General features: G+C 46.8%; 1 protein-coding gene across 5 annotated transcripts in view; it reads left to right on the top strand.

The window, feature by feature from the left end:
* IGSF3 (immunoglobulin superfamily member 3) overlaps positions 1 to 22,304 on the top strand; it is a 93,069-nt gene that overhangs the window by 62,899 nt on the left and 7,866 nt on the right. For all 5 annotated transcript variants that reach the window (XM_001147567.8, XM_016924947.4, XM_001147491.8 and 2 more), the window contains 4 exons: positions 590 to 991; positions 4,272 to 4,676; positions 15,509 to 15,919; positions 19,574 to 19,981. In XM_001147567.8, the coding sequence (XP_001147567.3) occupies positions 590 to 991; positions 4,272 to 4,676; positions 15,509 to 15,919; positions 19,574 to 19,981 (1,626 nt within the window). The remainder of the gene's footprint in view (positions 1 to 589; positions 992 to 4,271; positions 4,677 to 15,508; positions 15,920 to 19,573; positions 19,982 to 22,304) is intronic.

The raw sequence follows: 22,304 nt of genomic DNA, 5'->3' as shown, positions 1-22,304 counted from the left end.
GCACTCTGCAAAACTAGACCATCTGTGCTTCCTTATTACCCACACTTAAGCACACGTTATCGTCCCAATACTTACTGTTGGTTTTTTCCCCCGTATTTCCTAAATTGTCCTGAAGGACTCAAATGGCACATTATGGATATTCAGCTTTTATTTGACTGCTGTAGTACCGAATGGTAGGAAGAGTGAAGTGAAGTAGGATTTTGGAGTTACTCTTCTTGCTGAAAATTCAACTTGAAAAACCCTGAACTCCAGCTGAATAGATCACCCAATAAATTGTTTTATGCCCTAAACATCATGCCACTATGTTGTATTTCTTAGGTTCTTATTCAGGCTCAGGTCTTAGAACCTCGTTATCACAGTTCTCTGCACATGGCAAAGAACATCCTAGATTATCAGATCTAAAACCACAGGGAGCAAAGCCCAGAACCAGCCAGGGCTTGCAGCAACTAGGGTCAGAGTGTTTTTGACCCTCTGAGGCTCACCGTACCTGAATATGATTCCATTTGCACCCCTCCTCCTGTTTCCTCTGTGCGGAGGGCGCTGTGGAGACCATAAAGCCTCCAGGGTGTTTCTCTCTCCCTCTTCCTAGAGAGCAGCATCTCCGTGGAGGTGGCCAGCAATGCCAGCGTCATCCTTGAGGGCGAGGACCTGCGCTTCTCCTGCAGTGTCCGCACGGCAGGCAGGCCGCAGGGTCGCTTCTCTGTCATCTGGCAGCTTGTGGACAGGCAGAACCGCCGCAGCAATATCATGTGGCTAGACCGGGATGGCACCGTGCAGCCAGGCTCGTCCTACTGGGAGCGCAGCAGCTTTGGGGGCGTCCAGATGGAGCAGGTGCAGCCCAACTCGTTCAGCCTGGGCATCTTCAACAGCAGGAAGGAGGACGAGGGCCAGTATGAATGCCATGTGACTGAATGGGTGCGGGCAGTGGATGGCGAGTGGCAGATTGTTGGGGAGCGCCGGGCCAGCACTCCCATCTCCATCACAGCTCTTGGTGAGTGAGCGGTGGGACTGGCAGTGGGTCTGGCATGGAGACAGCTTCAGTGTCAAACACCTTATCCTGACTTTCGTCAGTCAGAGTTTTAGCAGGAAACTATGGCCAGTCTTTTACCTATAGAGTTTGAAGTACTTTCCTTTATGTCTATTTTGTTTCTTATAAGGGTTTAATTAATTAAGATAGTGCTAGCAGCGACTAAGGGACCCACAGGGGATGATGGGGCTCCTGAGGGATAGCAATAGCTGGGAGCTGTGACTACTTCTAGTCTGGCTGGGAGAGAGTGATGTTATCAGAACTCTATCCAGGTTAGTGAAGCCACCCAGCCATAGTGGTGGCCCCAGGTGGAGGAGCATGGCCACTGCCAGCCTGGCCTTAAAGAGAGCAGAGTGGCTGAGCACTGTGTGGCATGTCTTTCCTGCCCTGCTGCCCAGGGGCCAGCCTTCCTGAAAGAGAGCAGAGAAGGGTATAAAATCATCTGTTGTCATTTATTTAGCATTTACTATGTTCCTGCCTGATCCTTAACACTTAAGCTTAGTTTTCCCATTGAATCCCCACCTAGCCAAGTGACAGACATTTTCATTTTATGGAGGAAACTGAGACTGAGACACATTAAATACTTTGCCTAAGGCTAGAAGTTTCTACTACCTGATGGGGCCCATACCTAACAAAGCTACTCCCTCATTAGCGTGGAATGAAAAGATACCTTGAGATTTGCTAAAACCAAGGAAGATTAGATTTGCTTCTCATGGGGTAAAGAGGCTTCTATCAACATTTATCTGCCTGGATATAATCAGTATATTAGATTTTAAACGACCGGTCTGTGACTTTGCTGGGAAAGAAACTTGTTATGTCAGGTCTTCCTGTTTATCAGGAGACATCGGTTGTCCTCAGCAACTTTATGTCCCACTCCCTGGGACTGTGTCACCACCTTCCTTGCAGGTTGGGATGGTGGTGCTTTTGGATACTTCCAGTAAAGATGGCAGCCCCAAGTGGTTTTTGTCCTTAACAGAGTCCTCCATTTTCTTACCCCTCTGAGATTAGAATTACATTTATTTTCTAAAGGTTAATCCTAAAGATTGACCTGCTTTTTGCAGTAATTATACAGCTCAGATTTCTGTCTTAGAAACTTCCTCCAGTGATTGCGTTTCCTGATCAGCTCAGTTCCTGTGTCCGTACTCAGCACCTGTGTGAACCCAGTGAGATGGAACTTGGGGGACAACTTTTGGATGTCCAGTACTGGTGTTTTTTTTTTTTTTTTTTAACCATCCTGGAAGGTTAGGAATGTCCAATGAGTGATTAGAGTTAGTGAGGATTGTTTCTCTAGAAGTAATTTATGTTATCAGGTTATCCCCTGAGTTTTTTCTTACTCACCATATGTCTGGTGGTTCTCACAGCCAGGGGCACTGAGGGGCTCTGCCCTGGGATCTGGAGGCCAGCACTGTTCACCTGATCTCCAACACTGAGATACCTCTGGCTAGAGCCATAATCAGGTGGCCCAAAGGACTGAACAAGGAAGAATGGGAGGGCACTCTAGACTAATTAAGGTTGTCTTTTCAGTCTAAAGTTAACAATGACACACATGAATTTTCATATCAGTATAATTAGATGCGGGTCCCATCTAATTACAGTGGGCCATTATGGCTGTTCGGTTAGAGCAGCTTGGGTGCTCTGTGACCATGGCATGTGCCCTTGTCAGGACTAGACAAAGTCATTTGCTTGGGGAAGCTCTCTCCCCTTCAGGTGTGAGGCCAGGAGCACCTGGTGTGGGTCCTGTCCCTGAGGTTCTGTCCTACACCACCCTCATGCAACACCTACTACACACAGGTGCACAGCGACTGTCACAGGCGCTTCATGTTTAAGGATGGGCCTCCGTGTCATAAACTTTTTTAAAGGGTATATAGAGATAGCTTATGAAATCCAAATCAAAGGTCCAGAGTTTTCAGCAAATTGTACCTACCTATTTGCCAACTTAACCTCACCATAGAAAGCCAAAAGATTCATCCTGTGGCCAGTCTTTCACATTACAGAGTTTAAAGTACTTTTTTTTAATTTCTATTTTATTTTTAACAAAATATTTAACAAAATATAGTATATCTCATGTGCCAGGTACTATTTGTAATATTTATAAACACTGATTTATTTAATCTTCACAGAGACTCATTTTACAGATTGGAAAACAGAGGCAGAGAGAAGTTAAGTAACTTTAATGTCACTCAGCTGGGAAGTATCAAAGTCTTGGCTGCTGGCTCCAGAGTCTAGACCTTTAACCACTGTGTTATGCTTTCCATGGGTAAAGCAACCTAAAAAGGCCCCTGGAATCAGTTACATGTGGTTGGAGACTAACTCTGTCATTGACTTACTAAATGCTTGATATTGGGCAATTTATCTAACCTCTCTCTGCATCAGTTTCTACATCTGCAGGAAGAGATGACAAGCCTGCCTGTTCTACAAGGTTGTTTTGGGGATTCAGTGGAGCATGATGAGAGCAAAGCAGTTGGCACCATGCTTGCACCTAGATAGTGCTCAATAAATACTGGCTACTGTTAGCTTTATGATTGTGATCAATGTATGAATATTAAACAGTATTTCCAGGCTGAAGGAGCTCTGAGGTACTCATATTGAGGAGTCAGTATTAGGGCTTAGCAGTGCTGCCCATTCAATAAGGAATATTGAGAGACCCACAGCCGCTGAGCCTGCAGAACCCTGCATTTAGGATAATTGTCCCACCCCACTGGAGGTCCCCACCTGCTCTGTTTTTGGATTTCATGAGGGACGTGAGAAAGGGACTGGAGGCCGACTCCATCTGCTTCCCTTCTCGGCACCAGTGCGCTAAGGGACCAGGAAAAGTGGTGTTGGGGCTGTGTGGTTGTGTTTTCCTCCTGTGCAATGGAGGAAATTGGCTTTGGGGTTTTCTTTTCCTGTTTTCTCATGGAATCTCAAGATTTCTAGGAGCAACCCTGCCTACATGCAATCAGTCCCTGAGAGGATTGTGATGTCTAATTCCAGGGGAGGAGCAAATGCACGAGGATCTCATTGGGAAAGGTTAGGCTAGTGCTGCTCAGGGGGAATTGTGGTGGGCCTTTCTTTGGAGTCTTGGAAACTCTTGGACTGGGCCTCAGCAGGATACTAAAAGCAACACTAGCCTGAGAGCTCAAAAGGGGCTCCGAGAGCCTCTGTCCCACACTGCTTGCTTTGCCAGCTGCCCCATTGCTGATGTCATACTGCCCTGAGAAAGCCACATGCCTCCTCTGGTTGAATCTCTCTGCTTTCTCTCCAGAAATGGGCTTCGCAGTCACAGCCATCTCCCGGACACCAGGGGTGACCTACAGCGACTCCTTTGACTTGCAGTGTATCATCAAACCCCACTACCCTGCCTGGGTCCCCGTGTCGGTGACATGGCGGTTCCAGCCGGTGGGCACGGTGGAGTTCCATGACTTGGTGACCTTCACCCGGGATGGAGGGGTCCAGTGGGGGGACAGGTCCTCCAGCTTCCGAACCCGAACTGCCATCGAGAAGGCTGAGTCCAGCAACAACGTCCGCCTAAGCATCAGCCGAGCCAGTGACACGGAAGCAGGCAAGTACCAGTGTGTGGCAGAGCTGTGGCGGAAGAACTACAACAACACCTGGACGCGACTGGCGGAGAGGACCTCCAACCTGCTGGAGATCAGGGTGCTGCAGCCAGGTGAGTGCTGCGGACCTGTGGGCTATGTGCCTATGCTGCCTGAGCAGACGTGAGGGAAAAAGAAAGGTGTGTATGGAGCCCTTAGCATCACTTCCCCCTTTCCCAGCTCTTCATTTAGACACATTGCAAATCAATAGGAAGTTTTAAGAATCATGCAGTGGACACTTGTATTTCCTTTCCTTGATAGCCAGTTGTTGTCTGACGGCATTTGTTTTCTTCCTCTGTGTGTATGTTTGTTGTTGTTTTTGAGCCATTGGAGGGAAAGCTGTGGACATTGGGACACTTCCCCCTGAGTACTTCAGCATGTAACTCCTAAGAACCTACCCACCCACTGCACCATTATCACACCCTTGGGGTTTTACGTTAGTGTAGTCCCACCACCTACATTTCCCCAGTTGTCCCAATCATGCCCTTTATTTTTCCCTTTCAGATTAGGATCCAACCAGGGATCACACATCACATTGTTTATCCTGTCTCTTTAGACTCCTTTAATCTAGAACAATTCCCTAACCTGTGTGTTTGTGTGGGTGTGTGTATATGTATGTGTCTGTAGACATGGACATTTGTGAAATGCACAGGCCAATTGTTTTAAAGAAAGCCCTTTTCTTTACTTAACCTCATCTCCTATAATCCTCATACAATTATGTGGAAGTGATATCATTGTCTCCTGTTCATAGACAAGGAAATTCTGAGTAAAGAGGGAGGGTAATAGGCACCTATTGAGCATCTTCTTTGCATGAGGCGCTGAAGGTCAGTTACTTTATTAGAATTGCACAACAACCCCAGGAAAGATTTAAGTGACTAGCTTAAGGTCATGTACCTAGTGAATGGTGGAGCCAGGATTTGAACCCCGGTTGTCTTTCTCCCACAATGTTGCCTGCACCCAGGCCCTGTCCAGTTGTATGGGCCCTGAATTTGAGCTCCTTTCTCTATGGAGGCTGAGTCTGTCTCAAAGCGGATCATAAGGATGCATTAATTTGGGGAGCATGAGTCAGTGGGGCTTTCTGCAAACACTCTCGCCTTCATCAGGCTCTTCAGCTGACACGTGGGAGGAGTTAAGTACATGCAGCTCTTATGGTTTTCCTCCATCTGTCTTTGTCTCCTGCCAGGTTAGAAGCTGGTGGAGGTTGGAGCCCAGGCAGTAGGCTCCCGTGTTCCTTCCCTCGCCCAGCCCATGCCTCGGCTAGAACAGACACCTGTGCAGGCAAGGGCAAGGGTTTGACTTTGCAAAGATGGCTGGAACGCCTTGCCAAAAGGATTTTTCTGCCCACTAACAGCCATGGTTAGTGCCTGACCTAGTCTGCCTGACTACTTTAGGTGGCCACAGTGTCGTTTTCAGCAACGTGAGGTTAAATAATGGTAACCTTTGGGTTTCTCCTTCACCTCTTCTAACCCCATAACAGAGTTCTGTTCTGTACCAGATTTGGAACAAGTGAGTTGTATAAATGACGAGACTGTTCCCTTGGCCAATGACAGCCTAAACTTCGACTGACAAGAGGCTCAGGGAAGAGGCTGTTTTGCTTAAGTGGATTTTCAGGTTAATGGAAGGTTAAGCAGAGACCCCATTTTATGTGAACCCTTGTTGTGGAAAATGTCGAGGTACCCACTTGCCTGCATTATTGAGTGGGACATTAGGATTGTAATTGCACCTTTTTTTTTGTCCCCTCTGGCTCTCAAGGTCAGTTTTCTGAGCAGCATTGCCCATCACATGTTTCTGCAGCTGTAGAAGGTAGAGGAGTTTCTGACCTCAAGACCTTGTCTGACATTGCCTTTTTGAATACATCCCTAGTATTTGCCTGTTTCTGGTACTACTTGGAATCTAAGACTGGAGTGCCTAAGGGAAGAATACAGAATTAGTTCATTGAAGGTTCTAATTATTTGGATTAATTTATGGTGTTACTAAAGGCAGACAGGGAAAAATATGTATGAAGTACCTCTTGGATGCCAGGTTTCTGCTTAGTGCTTTACTCATGTTTTCTTTTTAAATTTATCCAACAACCTAATAATGTAGGTGTTTGTATCCCTATTTTGCTAATGAGGAAACCAAGGCTCAAAGTGGTCGGGAATCTTGATGGAGGCAAGCCAGCTGGTTAAGTGGCAAAACTGAGATTTGAACTGAGATTGGAGCCCAGGTATCTCTGACTTCCGTAGAGCAAATGTTTTCCTTTATACCATAATTGCCTCCTGGGTAAAGTAGCTGGACGGTTGGGAGACCCCAGATCTGCTCTGAGGTCGTCTTTGTGTCTTGGGTGTCTTGAGTTGGTTTCTGTTGTGTTTTCACTATAAAGTGAGAATGAACAGTGGTTGGCAGAGGAGACTTATGAGTATCACTGTACTTGGGCTGTTAAGAGGCCTCTACTTAAAGGTGCACAGTAATATACTTTTATGGCCCTTTGGAGGCTAGGAAGAGCAAAGGTGGGTGCTTGAGGCCGTGCAGGACTCCCAGAGGGCGGCTGAGGCACCAGGAGTGTGCATCCCCTTAAGTGTTACTGTCTCTCCTCTATTAAATATTTATGCATTTAGCACTTAATATTTTCCAGAGAGCTTCATATGAGTTTTTACTCTTTCCTATATACTTTGGTGCTGGTGCATTCATTTTGGGGAAATAGAAGTGGAAAAATACATGAGAGCTGACTGTGCGCTGGAGACTGTTGGACACTTGGTGTATATTACCTCACTTAATCTTCACTGCAACCCTGGGAGGAACATATTGCTTTCCCATTTTATAAATGAAGTAACAGAGGCTCTGAGAGGTTCTCACTTCCTCAAATTAAACACCTAGTGAGTGGGGGAAGTTGGGATTTGAATCCAGGTGTGCTTTGTTAAAAAGTAATTGCGGTAGGGAGACTTTGACCTTTTTAAAGGCTATGTAATCAGAGATTATTCTTTCTGCATTCAGTTAATCGTGTCCTTTACAGAAGAATTTTCTCCTTGTAGATTGATGATGTGGAGGAGTTATAGCACTAGTGTTACTGGTAGTAACAACAGTAGCAGCTAATATTCACTGAGCATTTCTTGTAAACCACTGTGAATGCTTTACACATAATAACTTAGTTCCTCGTTTCTTAATCCATGCAGTGCTGTGAGGGGGACTGTTTTACCCAACTTCACAGATGAGGACACTGACACAGAAGTTACATAAATTGCCCAGTGTGCCACAGTAAGTGGCAGAGCCAGGATTCAAGTCCAGACAGGCAGTTTGGCTCCAGAGTCCAAGTTCCTAATTTTATTATTATATGTTCTAGACAAGTGTTTTTCTTCTCAGGAGTCCTCTTTGGTACCGTATACTTGTATTTAATGTTTCCTCTCTCTGGTTAACCACCCCTGATTTCCTAATCCCCTTTAGCAAATCCTTAAATTTGTTTTTTGGAAGTTGGGGTCATAAGACATTGGTAGAGGTTCCTCAAGACACAGTTTGCTGACGGTGTAGAAGTTTTATCTTGTGCCTCTTTTAACTCCTGATTCTTCCAGCTTCTGCCACAAGGTGGCTCTAAGACTTGGGGATACCAGAGCTCCGAACCAGCGCTGTCCTCTCTTCTTTTGCTCGCCCTGCGTACCTTGCCCCTCAAAACAGATTCTTAGCCCTGCTCTGGTGTCTTCCATAGAAATGTCCCCTGCTACCCCCGTTTTAAAGAATATTGTGTTAAATATTCTTATTCTATCAGAATCAAATAGGAACCCAGGGACTGTTGACTCACTCATGCTGGTCCGTTTACCATCAGCCTTCCACTGCTGTGATATCATTTATCGCAGCAAGCTTCTTTGTGGTCTGTGCCCCAGACTCGTCCCTGCTGGAGCCACCTGCTGATCCTGCCCCCATATCAGTATTCATCAGAATCTCTGGTTGGATGGCACAGTTGACTTGTGGATCTGTTATTTGACCATTCCCTGTGTGTGCTTCCTGTTGCATATGCATATCCCCAACAGAATCTTCAAGGAATGCCATCACTGTCAACGTTGCCATTGATCTAGCTTAGTCTGATCCCCATTGATCACATAGTGTGACCCCTCAAGGGGTGCTTAGGCAAGACTTTCAGCCAGTTCACATATTTGATTGTTAGCTCTTAATCAGTTCTTTTCTCTTTTAATTGTGAAGCATAATTGCCTTGCTTCCTTCTGATTTTCTTTAGCTCAAAACACCCTCCAATTACATATCCCTAAATACAGAAGCAGTAAGGGAAATGTTAGCACTCATTTTCCAAATGTTTACGACAATATCTTGGTTTGGCTATTAAATATTGTACATTAAAATTGACAAAGCCATAAACAAGCTTCCATGAGGACAGCCTCTAGTGGTGGAAAGCCGACTTGTCAGAGGGTGTATTCTGCTGGGATTTTACTGATGGGCAGTCAGGATGAATATTTAATATCCTCTGGATGTTGCCAAATCGGTTTTCTTCTATTTCTTATTGCTGACCCAGCAGATTGGGATAGCAGAGGGCTTTTCTTTGACTTCCATGAGTCCAGAGCATGTGAACACTGGCTCTCCTTTCACATTCTGAGGGATGGCTGCCCCATCCCTCAGAGGACTGGCCTCTGCCTTCTTTCAGGGGAGTCTGGGGTTCTCCTTCTTCCATCCCAGGTGGCTTCTGCCTGTTGTCTATGCCAAGATAGAATGGGTGTCAGTGCAAGAGCCCTAAGAGGAGAGCTCAGCCCCTCCCAGATGCCTCAGGCCTGTTGTCATGGTAACACCGGGGCACTTGTTATTGGCATCAAGGAGCCAGGGTCACTGCCCTACCTGCAGACAGGTAAGGCAGGGTAGGGCACATCTGGGTAACCTTCATTAGCTATTTCCACCTGCAGACTCTTGCTGCTTTCCCCTTGCCCCTCCCTCCCTGTCTCTCTGCATGCATTGAGCACCTACTAAGTGCCAGGTTGCCATGCTGGTGAGGCTGCTGAGATGGGTGTGTCACATTCCTGCCTTGCAGGCTCTGTGGGAGGCAGCAGGCCTAGGGACAGGAGAGCAGAAAAGCGTTACAGGTGTGGAGGCAGAGCCAGCACTGGGCATGAACAGGGGGCAGGGGGCGTGAGGAGGGAATGGGGTAGGGGTGAGGGTGGGAGGTTGGGAAGGAGGAGTGGAACATTTCAGGCTCAGAGAAGAGTGTGAATAAAGATAGTCACGGAGGGTGGGAGCAGCATGCTTATCTTGAGATGACTAAAGCATGGGGTCTGGGGAGGGGTTCACCCCCAGGCAAGCTGGCAGGGATCAAGAAGTCCCTTTTGTACATGGGAGCATGGGGTGAGGGTGGGCATATGTAATAGCTAAAAGCAAGGACAGACCAGACGGCCTGGGTTTGAATTCCAGCTCTACCACTAAGCCAGCTGTGTGACCTTGGGCAAGTGTCTTTATAAAATTGGGAATAATATTTATTTCATAGGATTGGTGAGGACCAAATAGTTAATATTTATAAAGTGCTTAGAATAGTGCTGAGCACATAGGACCAGATGAAAGTTTGCTAAATAAATAAGAATATCCTAAACTCAGAAATTAGGACTTTAGCTCATACCCAGATCATATACTCCATTTTTGTAATAATTTATAATATTCCCTTTACCCAGAAATGAAATTCATATACAATATAACATTCCTAATCATATCTTTAAAATTTGCTATACTGTCCTAGTTGTGGGATAAAGAAAGTTTTTTTTAAAAAAAGTAGTTCATAGTAAAATAATGCGTTTCAATGTGTAAATGCTCAGGACAGCTATGCTAGGAGGCACAGTCACAGTCAACGCTGTCTCTAAATGCACACTGACAGTCACTGTATCAGACTTGGCACCATGAGCAGGACTGCCATCCTGACAGGGTTTCTGAAGTCCTGAGTAACTCTTGCTACAATTCTGAACAAAACAAAGGAAAATCCTCTCTTGACTGACCTGGCATATATTAAAACCATGCAAAATAAAAGCATTGTGATTATAGTAAAACGAAAGTAGGTTCTAGGCTCAGAGGCATAATTTTTGCCCATATGAATGTCATTCGAAAGTCACACAGGACACGAGGCAGAGTTTTGTTGCATGGAGTTGTCCCAGATACAATTTTACATCTTTAATGGCTTTATTCCATTGAATATATACCCCTCCCCAAATCAATATCCAGAGACCTGCTTGCAATTAGCTGCCTTATTGAGAACTGCTGTCACGGGCTGTGGGGTGGGCAGCCGTGGGCAGTAGCATGCCCCATTTGCCATTTAGGGAAATCCCCTGGCTGTGGCTAGGCCGAGAGGGAGGGAGTGTCATATGCAGGCCAATTGTAAGAGCCTGAGAAAGAGATCATTGAGGGCCCAAATAGGGAATGGTCATGTGGAGAGAGCAGGGAGCCAAGGGGTGTTAAGGACAGAGGGACTCAGGGGTAGTAACAGTTTGACTGGCAGGCGCCTGTGCCACTGGCTTCCCATGCAGCTCACCCTGCATTCTTTCCTTGTCTCTCATCTGACGTGCTTCTCTCCACTTGAAACATCTCTCCTGCCACAGCCGCTGGCTGCCTCTATCTCTAGCATTACTGTCTGTTGTCTTTAATAAAAAGCAGTGTCTTCCTCCCTCAGTGCCCATCTCTTCGCACCTGCCACTCTGGCTGCTGCTCACAGCACTGCACAGAAACCACTTTCTCCAGACTTACCGGCAACCACCTCAGCAGCACGGCTGTTGCTTCTCAAACTTGAATGTGCATCAGAATCAATTGGAGGGCTCATGAGACTGCAGGTTGCTGAGCCTTACTTGCAGTTTTTCTGACTTAGCAGGGGCTGGCAAATTCCCAGGTGATGCTGATCTGCAGATCCATGGCGTGCACCCTGAGGGCCACAGGTGGTCAGGATCAAGTACAAGCTGCAGGCCCCTTGCAGTGTGGCCGAAGCTTACCTTTCTAACCTCATCCACTACACCTGAGCACTTGCTCCTCCTTGAATAGCGTGCACAGGGTAGTTGTCATCTTTTTTCTCTTGTCCCCTCTCTCTGGCGTGCCCTTTCATTCTCCTTCTCTGCTTGTTTCTCAGGGCCTAGCTCAGAGGCCACATACCTTTTGAAATGTTCTCTTTTCTATCAAAATCAGAATTGCCCCTCCTTTTAAAAAGTAACCACATTTATTCAACCATTCATTGATTAGTTTAACAATGATTGGTCAGAGTCCCTGCCCTGCATATACTTAGAATTTTGTAAGAAAGAGAAGACTTTAAAAATTACCTTCGTTGTAAGGCAGCAGTAACACAGCTATAGTAGAGCGTAAGGGAATCCTTTATTGAAGAAATAAATGAGTTTTGAGTGAGAAGAGCATGCACAGAGTGGAATCCGAAGGGAGGGTAGGCTGGCTGAGAAAGCTGCTGCTGGTCTCTGCTGCGAAGTTCTTCCCTCTTCCTGATGTCTCACCTTGAAACCACCCTATCCTGGCCTGTAACAAACACAACAGCCTCTCCTACCATACAAAACACAGATCTTCCAAGTTTTAATCACAAGCCTGGGAAGGAAACTCTCCAGTTGCAGAAAGAAAGGGCCACTCCCTCAAAGCAGGGCCTGGCCCCTGGGGGCTGCTGTGAAGGCAGCTGCTGGCGTGAGCTGGAGCAACTCTCGGACCCTCTTCCTGTCTCTTGCTGGATTCTTTCTTCCTCCTGCCAATTCACTGTTGGGGGTTAACCAAGCCTCACTCTTTTCTTTCACGTCTGCATTTATGGCCTCTCAAAGCCCATTCACTCACACGGCCAAGTCCAGGGTTTCTCAGGCTTGAAGCTACTTGTGAATCACCTGGAGATCTTGTTAAAGTGCAGATTCTGACTTACTGGGTCTGGGGTGGGGCCTGAGAGTCTGCATTTCTAACAAGCTCCCAGTGCTGCTGGTCCGAGAACAGCACTTTGAGCAGGAAGATTGCCACTTAATGCTTGACAACTCCCAATCTAAGTGTTGAACTTTGAACTTGGGACAAGGCACAGAAACCAAAAAGGAATGAGAATAGCTAAAATTCACTGGGTGTTTGTTATATCCCAGGTTCTGTGCTAAACTCTTTTTATAGACAATTGCTTTTAGTCTGCACAAAACTCCTAATGGAGATAGAGACATTGTTCTTATTTTGCAGATGAAAACACCTGTGGTCTCTAAGTGGGCAGGGCTCTCCTAGCTCTGTGGAGGAAGGTGGTGCACGCAAGCTGTACACCGCCCAGGGCAGAGCTCTGGCAGGACATGGGAGGGCTCCCTAATTATGTGTGGAGATTCCAGTCTCCCCTGTGCCTCAGGAAAGGTCCTACCTGCCCTGGAGATGTGGGAGGAAATCCAGAGCATAGAATAGGAGCTGACCCCTTGCCCACCTGTCAGACATGCACCAAATTTTAAAAATGCCTCTCTTTCAAGCTTCTCAACACTTCACAATATTTTGACATGGGAAGGGAAAAAAATGGAAATGCTTTGAAACATTTCTCTTCCTTGAATTCTTGTTCTCAGACCATGTGACTGAATAGAAGTTTAGTCATAGGATTCCAGTTTAACATATGCAGTTACTATAGCAATTGAGGTTTCCTTAGTAACAGTTGCAAAAATAATCCGGCCCCAATTAATAATACATTTTAAAGCTCTTTCTACTCCATGCTGAACAACCCAGTTTTTTTGGCCAAGAACCAGATAATTCAGGTGGTGTCATTTGCACTGATATAGATATCATTTGCATGCGGTGAATTGGGTTGGAAAGGAATGAAAAGGGAGCCGGTTGTTTCAAGTATTATAGGAATCCAATCTGAAAAGTCGACTGGCAAGCGAATGCAAATCTCGTTTCCAGAGCTTGGGAGCTTAATGGTAAACCCTGTCCTGGATTCCTAGTGTGCCCTAGAGGACTTTCTGCATTTGAAGAAGGGAGAAGGCAGAAGATTGGACTTGCTAACAAAAAAGATGAACCCGGGAGGGTGGGGCCGTGGCACACAGGATTTCTCTCTAAGTGGTGCCTGGTGTGTTCTTGATGGCGTGAGAAGGTCTGTGGGTTTGTGAATTCAACAAGTCTTCCTGGAGAGAATGTCCGATTCACTGCCGGGAGATGCTCCGCAGTGTTGCTCAGTCATGGCATTGGGAATTGGACTTTGCCACACCTTGGCTTGCTAAATCCTTCCATCCATTCAGAACATTTGTCTGTGTGTTACAGGGAGACCAAGTGGCAGTCTGTGGCTTTCACAAGTTTTGGTTCTGTGATGCACGGGACTCAATCAACCCTTGATGCTGCCAAACCAAGCTTAAGCCAGCTGGCAGGCCAGGGTCATGACCAGTGGGCTGGGTCCTGGGTCTGGATGCAGTTCCTGGGGTTGAGCTGGACTAAAGAGACAAGAGTCTGACCAGCAGAGTGCTGGAGCCTGGCCAGGCACCCCTGCCCTGCCCCTGCCCCTGCCCTCCACACAAGCTCGGTTGGAGGAGGCCTAGGTTGCTGTCCCTGGGTGGAATCTGCACCTTGCCCCTGCTTTCTTTCTCAGCTGGGAAGTGGTTTGGTCCCTGTGGCGGAAAAACTAAGTGTGAAGAGAGTGGTGGAGGTGGAACAATTCTTGTACTATTAGTTCCCTAAGAGGAACTTAGAATTTTTTTTTTTTTTTTTTTTTTTTTTTTTCATTTTTAGTAGCGGGAAAGGCTTGGGTAGGGGAATGCAGAGCCGAGGTTAATGATGATGGGGTGGGTGAGATCTCAAATCACCTTCCTAAGATGGATTTCATTAGACCTTGGCTTCTTGCCACTGGCAAGGTGAACATCGTCATTAATTAGCTGCTGGGGAGGCGCTCCACAAGCTGCCCTCTTGTCTGTTTTTGGAGCAGGACAGTGAGGAGAAGGGAGGATTGTAGTTGGCTTTGCCTTGTCCCGTGGTTTACTGTCTTCTCAGCCTTCTCTCTCACTCCCCCAGAGGAAGCCCCCTCTCCCCACCCCCGCAGCATCCTCTAATTACCTGTTGCCGTGTTTCTCCAACGTGCGTTCATTCGCTCACCCACTCATTCACCTATTTCAGCAAACACTGATCAAATGCTTTCCTGGCCCAGGTGCTGTGCTAGGCTCTGGGGGTGCAGCGATAAGAATGTCCGCTAGGCAGTCCACCCCATGAGGGCTGGGACTCCGGCTTACTCTTCAGGGCATCCCCAGCACTTAGCATCCTGTGGGAAACCGAGTGGGCACTCCGTAAATACTGGCTGATTGAGTGGAAGGAGTTTGATCCCTGCCCTGGGGGAGCTCACCATCTAGGATATGGGAGAGAGATGTGAGGACACACAGCCCAGAGATATTTAGAGGGTGCTGAGGAAGGGTATGGAGCCCAGGGGGACGGGAATGAGGGACAAGTGGAGAGAAGGGTCAGGGTGGGAGGTGGCAGAAGGAGACAGGCAGAGAGGACAGCGAGGGCAAAGGCCAGGGCTCAGGGAAACTGCACCGGGGGCGTGCACCTGTGGAGGGTGCCTGAGGGTGAGTCGTGAGAGATGAGTCAGGACACTTGGGTGAAGGCCAGATCCTGAAGGGACTTTGTGCTGTGAAAAGGAATTGTTTCTCTCTAGCCCGTAGGTAGTTCAGAGCCATTAAACTTTTCAAGCAGAGACCTGATATAGCTAGATTTGTATTTCAGCAGGATCACCCTTGGAGGCCCTGTGATGGTGGGCTGTGCAGGCAGTGGATAGGGGAGAGATGGTGAAGGCCTAAGCCAGGCGCATGGCAAGGAGGAGACAGGGAAGGATGTTTAGCGGTGGCCTGGGCTCCGTGCTGCCTTCCTCACACTGAAGCCAGTCGGTGTTAAATCCCCCAGGAACTGTGCTGGAGGAAACCTGGCTCAGAGCCTGGAGGTGGATGGTACTCGTTTCTGGGAGTCTGTGGTGATTCCTGTGCTCCCCTTTCCTTTGCAGTGACAAAGCTGCAGGTGAGCAAATCCAAGAGGACCCTCACCCTGGTGGAAAACAAGCCCATTCAGTTGAACTGCTCAGTCAAGTCTCAGACCAGCCAGAACTCCCACTTTGCGGTGCTCTGGTATGTCCACAAGCCCTCGGATGCCGACGGCAAGCTTATCCTGAAGACCACCCACAACTCTGCCTTTGAATACGGTACTTACGCCGAGGAGGAGGGCCTGAGAGCGAGGCTCCAGTTTGAGAGGCATGTGTCGGGGGGCCTGTTCAGCCTCACCGTCCAGAGAGCCGAGGTCAGCGACAGCGGCAGCTACTACTGCCATGTGGAGGAGTGGCTGCTGAGCCCCAACTACGCCTGGTACAAGCTGGCAGAGGAGGTTTCTGGGCGCACAGAAGTCACCGTGAAACAGCCAGGTAAGGCTGCAGGGCACGGCTGTCCTGGGCCAGTGGGTTTAGTGCAGAGACTGCCTGGGGGTGGGTGGGGATCTGTGGGGCTGGTGTGGAGAGACTGTCTGCAAGGTGCGTGCTGAGTATGGGTGCAGGTACACAGACCATCACCCTAGCACACTGCAATCCCATCCATTTTACCTGCAGTGGGTCCTGATGCTGACGGCAGACTCATGGAAGCATCGTTGACTCTGCTTCTGTGGATACCATCTTCACCAAGGAGCAGGGCAGCTGTGGTTAGCAAAATGTGGCAAGGCAGGGTTCATGGCAGCTCCTGAATCTTCTTCTGGGTTTGCGGTTTGCACCCTGAATCTTGGGCTGACACCAGCTCCACACCCAGAGTTCCTACCTAGAAGGCATTTTCTGGTTTTATGCATCTGCATCCCCCTTCTTCCTTAGCTCCCAGCCCAGCCCAGACAAGCCTTTCCTATCTCCAAACTGAATCATTCCTCCTCTGGCCCTTCCTTGATCCCATGGTGTAGCCCTTATTCCTCTCCCTCACAGGTGGCACTCAACCTCTGCCAGAATGCTTCCAGGGAGGGAGAGCTATTCAGTCCGCAAGCCTCAGTTCCACTTTTGGGCAGCTCTGATTGTTAAAAAGTTCACTTTCCTGTAATTTCCCTTTTTAGATCTGCCCCTGGAACAACCAAAGAGAAGTCTGCGTCATTTCCTTTCAAATACATGAAATGTATGCCCCTTCTCTGTTAAAGATCCCTAGTTCTTTCATCTTCTCACATAGTGTAGCCTTAAGGGCCTCTCCACCCCTCATTCTCACATCCCTGCAATTCGTTGTTGTCACTGCCTGTCCTTCTTGATGGGCCATGGGGGGTGCTGTGTTGCCACCCAGAGCCTCATCTCCATGCCTTCGCTTGTGCTGCCCTCATTGTCTGGAATGTGTTTTTCCTGCTGCTTCTCCCTTGTCTTCACCCCATCCCTAAGACTTCATTCAGCACCACCTCCAAGAAGCCTACCCTGATTTCTCCCTTACTAGTAGGGGTCCCTTCTAAAACACGTAGCCTAATAATGGTTTGCATTTCTTCTGTACTACACTGTAAGCATGTTGAGGACAGGGCTGTGTCTTATATCTTCAGCCACTGGCATGGTACTTTTAGTAAATATTGGTTGAATAAGGAATAAATGGTTGCTTTCCTTGATCACCCTAAGGCCTTTGTACTTATTGTTCTCTCAGCCTGGAACATGTTGGCCATAGATATTCATTTGTCTTGCTCTTCCGTGAAGGGGGATTCCTAGCTCATTTTAACTTAAATGTAGCCCACTCATCACTCTAGATTTCCTTTCCCCGGCCCTTTCACAACACATATCACCACCTGACATTCGTTAATTTACTTATTCATATATAAGTAATTATGAAGTATTTACTTATAATATAATATAACTTATCAGTTACTATGTCTTATTATTTTTATACTAGAATATATATATATACACACACACACACACATTTGTTTTCTATCTCTTCTACTAGAATTGAAGCCTCCTGAGTAAGCATAGGGACTTGGTTTTCTTCACTATTGCTTGTCTCCTAAGGAGGCCTATTCAGTAAGCCAGTGGAACCCGATACCAAACTCCAGATGTGGCCTGTCCCCTGCTGAATGCAGTGAGTCTGTTCCCCTCCTTTGCCTGAGGATATTATATTTCCAGAGATTCTCACTGGCCTCTCGGTGGCATTTTCTGCTAACCTCTGCTGGTGCATTAAACAGGAAGCTCTGGTCTGAAGTGATTCCCGTTGGCATTTTCGGTGACCTGTGTCCTGACTTCAGGCCAGTCCCTGGGGCTTTTGAAACATTGAAGGTTGTCATTAGGCCCACCAGTGTTCTTTTGGTTCCTGTTTTTCATCTGTTTTCAGTTCTGATTATTTTCTCTACTGAAAGAACATGATCACCCCCACCACTCTGCATTTCCGCTCTAGTCATCACCATTTTTTCCTTTCCTCATTTGTACTGAAACCAAGAGATTCTTGGAGGATCCTAAATTTATTGAGGGGATTTCCCTCTCTGAGACTACAATCAAGCTAAGTGGGACAGTGCGGAAGGACTAGAAGGACCCCCCTCAACACATTTAGTGAAGTCTCTGTTACAGTGAACTTTAACACCATAAACGTGGAACTCAGAGGACACCGAGTAAAACAGCTTTCCTCGTTTCTTTCTTTGTGTTGTTTTCTTTCTTCTTTTTTCTCTGCTTCTAGTTCTTTTCTTTTCCCTGCTGAGAAAGCCTACACTTACAGAGCTTTTGGAAAATACATACACACACACACACACAAAAATCCCCCCCAAAAAAACAAAACTCAACAAAGAAAATAACCTTTCAACCCTGAGACAACCAGAGTCAATATCTTCTTTTACATATGTATTTTTTGGATGGGGAGGGAGAAAGGGAGAATGGTTATTTAAAATATATTTTGTTATTTTATATTTTCTGACTTTTTAATTACAAAAGTAATCATAAATGTTGTAAAACATTCAGGCAGTGTGTAGAAAGTAATGAGTGAAAGTGCCCAACCTCCCCTCCTCTGATGTCACTCAGAAGTCTCATTCCTGAGGTGCTATTGTGCATTCATAGTGTCACAGCTTCTAGATACCTCTGGTCCTGATAGACTCATTTGGGCCCTTGTGAAATTACAAGCATGCCATCGGGGCATGCTGTCATTAAAGACATTTTTCTACTGGAGGAGACTCTGCTTGGCTGAGTTTTCAAAGCACCCAGTTCCATCAGTAGCAATCTTTTCTTTTTCTTTTTCTTTTTCTTTTTCTTTTTCTTTTTTTTGAGACAGTCTCACTCTGTTGCGCAGGCTGGAGTGTGCAGTGGCACGATCTTAGCTCACTGCAACCTTCACCTCCCGAGTAGCTGGGATTACAGGTGCACACCACCACACCTGGCTAATTTTTGTATTTTTAGTAGAGATGGGGTTTCACCGTGTTGGCCAGGCTGGTCTCAAACTCCTGGCCTCAAGTGATCCACCCACCTCGGCATCCCAAAGTGCTGGGATTACAGGCGTGAGCCACCTTGTCTGGCAGTCTTTTCTTTACTGATGTCATATCAGTTCCATTCCCAACCTGAGAAGGAACCTGTGTGGGTTTTTGTAAGGATGTTGGACTACAATTCTTAGGGCTAACACATGAACAGATTAAACTGGGTTTCCCCTGCAGTTCTTTTGTAGTTGGTGGCCCAGCATTTTCTAGCCACCATATGATCAGTTTTAAAAGTTTACTCTTGCTTTTCAGAGGTTTCTCACCATCCCCTTCCCCGGCCCTTCCCAGCCACCTGCCCCGGCCAGCCACATGTTTTGTGGTCCGTTGTCATTTGGATGTGCAGTCTCTACAGCTTGTGCTTGTCCTCCTGTGAGCATCAGAACTGATGAGGGCTATGACTTTGGGACAGCTGTTATTGTAACATTGAGCTCCTTGAAACCCAGGCATTCCGACACATGATCAAGGAACTCAGAATGTTTAGGGAGCCACATCTGAGAAACGTTTCTCCTAATGGAGTGTGTGCTGCCGTCCTTCTGTATTTGGAAAGCATCCATTCACCTACCCTGGGAAAGGGTGCGTACGAATTGCTTGTTGTCCTTTTGTCGCTGACGTCTCTTCCTTACTGTTTCAGACAGCCGCCTGAGGCTCAGCCAAGCCCAGGGGAACCTGTCGGTTCTGGAGACCCGGCAGGTACAGCTGGAGTGTGTGGTTCTCAACCGCACCAGCATAACCTCCCAGCTCATGGTGGAATGGTTTGTATGGAAGCCCAACCACCCTGAGCGGGAAACTGTGGCCCGTTTGAGCCGCGACGCCACCTTCCACTATGGAGAGCAGGCAGCCAAGAACAATCTGAAGGGGCGGCTGCATTTGGAGAGTCCTTCCCCCGGCGTGTACCGTCTCTTCATCCAGAACGTGGCTGTGCAGGACAGCGGGACCTACAGCTGCCATGTGGAGGAGTGGCTGCCCAGCCCCAGTGGCATGTGGTATAAGCGGGCAGAGGACACCGCTGGGCAGACAGCTCTGACAGTCATGCGACCAGGTGAGGGTCCACGTCCCCAAGCTTCCACTCCCTCTGGTGTTTCCCATTTAAGTATACTGTTTTGTGCACTGGATAAAATTAGTTTATTAATAAATTATTTGCAGTTAAATATATGAGTGTCTACATGTATATGCATTTATATTCAAAATTGCCTGAATTTTTTTTCTTGTGAATGGAAAATTGCACGTCTGGCTTTGGCCTAAGGTGATTTGATTTCTTAAATAGAATAAAATCTGGCCATTGATTATTCCAGGTCATAGAATATTTCCTTTTTCCAGATTTGGAACAAAGGGCAGATATGACAAAAATCTTGAAACAATAACCATGTTGTTGAGAAAATTCAGCTTGTGGATTTTCAGTGGAAAGTAATCGATTTACATGCTTTAAATAGAAAACAATGAATTGTGTGCAGCCTTCACTCTGTCACTTCCCAATACTTTTTTTTTTTTTGAAACGGAGTCTCACTCTGTCACCCAGGCTGGAGTGCAGAGTGCAGTGGTGCGATCTCGGCTCACTGCAACCTCCGCCTCCCAGATTCAAGCGATTCTCCTGCCTCAGTCTCCCAAGTAGCTGGGACTAGAGTCTCATGCCACCACACCTGGCTAATTTGTGTATTTTTAGTAGAGACGGGGTTTCATCATGTTGGCCAAGCTGGTCTCGATCTCCTGACCTCGTGACCCCCACCACCGCCTCGGCTTTTCAAAGTGGTGGGATTACAGGTGTGAGCTACTGTGCCTGGTCCCAATAATTTTATTAGTACTAATAACTATTCTGTGTGGCCTTTTGTTTTTCTTGTCTTTATTGCTGTTTCTAAATATCTAAATGCATGTAATTACTAGGTATAATTGTTGTTGCACATTTAAACACATAATCAAAGCTATGATGTGCAGGATTCCCATGTCCTTTGCAACATCACAGCATCATCCATTCATATTAGAATGAAAAGTCGATGGTTCCTGTAAGGACCTGGAGGAGAAGTGAATTCGTGACCCCATCAGTATCTTGTTTGTTTTCTGAGCATCCTGACATTCACATTTGTGGCCTTGGGCACTACTGGAAGTTTTCACCACGTCTGAGCTGAGTAGAGCAGCTCATTTCGTTGGTGGAATGTTGCATCTCCAGGGTGGTGCCAGGTCTCTTATGTCATGGGACATGCTTCAGGGAGGCACTGCAGCCTTGGTTATAGGAAATGGGCAGTATCTCACTCGCCTGTGTCTTGCCTAAACTGCAGGGAAAATTGCCTCCACTTTGAGTTAACTCCTATTTTTCCATGAGCTTTTACTTATTTATATTTTTTGCTTTTTACCTTGCCTAGAAATGGCTGCATGTCTTTTCCCGAAGGTGAAATTGTAGAGAATGGCAGCTGAGTGCCCCCACTCCCTCAACTCCCTCCCATTCTGCAGGTCAGCACACTGAGGCTCCCAGATGGAGTGGGAGGAGACAGATGTTTATTGAGTACAGCTACATCCCAGCCACAGTTAGGAGACTTATGTTCAGTCTTCACAATAACTCTGAGTGGTAGGTTTTACTCATGAGGGACCAAAGCATGGAGCGAATCACCACCCAGCTAGCAGGTGCAGGCAGAGTGACCACCCAGGCTTCCCTCCTGCCACACTGTGTGCTTCCAACATGGACCTGAACCATTAGCCTTGTGTCTGCCTCCTGTTCAACCCTGTGAGCAAGCCTGGATCAACCTGCCTTCCCGTCCCTTTGTCCATCTGTCCCTGATTGCATAAGTTGATTGTACTAATTACAAAACATTGGAAAACAGAAAAGTATAATTTTGAAAAGAAAGGTTAGCCATAATCTCACGGCCTACAAATATCTACTATTAATAATTTGGTGTATATTTTTTGGTCTTTGCCTCATGTCTTCATATTTCCTGTCTGTAAACAAACTCAGGATCTTACTATTTTATGTGATCTTTTTTCCCACTCAACTTTCTTTTATGAGCGTTTTCCCATGTCTGTGAAAGCATTTCATAGCCACCATTTTTACTGGTTTCATAACATTCATTGTGCAGATGTACTTCAAAGATTTTTTTCGGAGGGATACGTTAAACACATGGAAGACTTGAAATAACATAGCTCTAAAAGTATTGTTAGGAAAATAATCACCTTCCACTGCTGAGGGTTGACATTCACAATAATCTGAAATACATGGAATGAAGGGCTCCCATCCTCACTAAGATTGCAGATGAGTCGATTAGTAGTTGTGTTTGGCTCACACAACTGGGGAAGGGAGAAAACCACAATCATCACACACAGGCCAGGAATCGGCGGTCACAGTGAGAGCCGGGGGAGCTGTTAGTGTCACGCAGACA

This window comes from Pan troglodytes, chromosome 1, assembly GCF_028858775.2.
Source record: "Pan troglodytes isolate AG18354 chromosome 1, NHGRI_mPanTro3-v2.0_pri, whole genome shotgun sequence".
Taxonomy (NCBI): Eukaryota; Metazoa; Chordata; class Mammalia; order Primates; family Hominidae; genus Pan; species Pan troglodytes.
The sequence above is the reverse complement of the archived record's forward strand: the minus strand, read 5'-3'. Positions and strand labels throughout refer to the sequence as shown.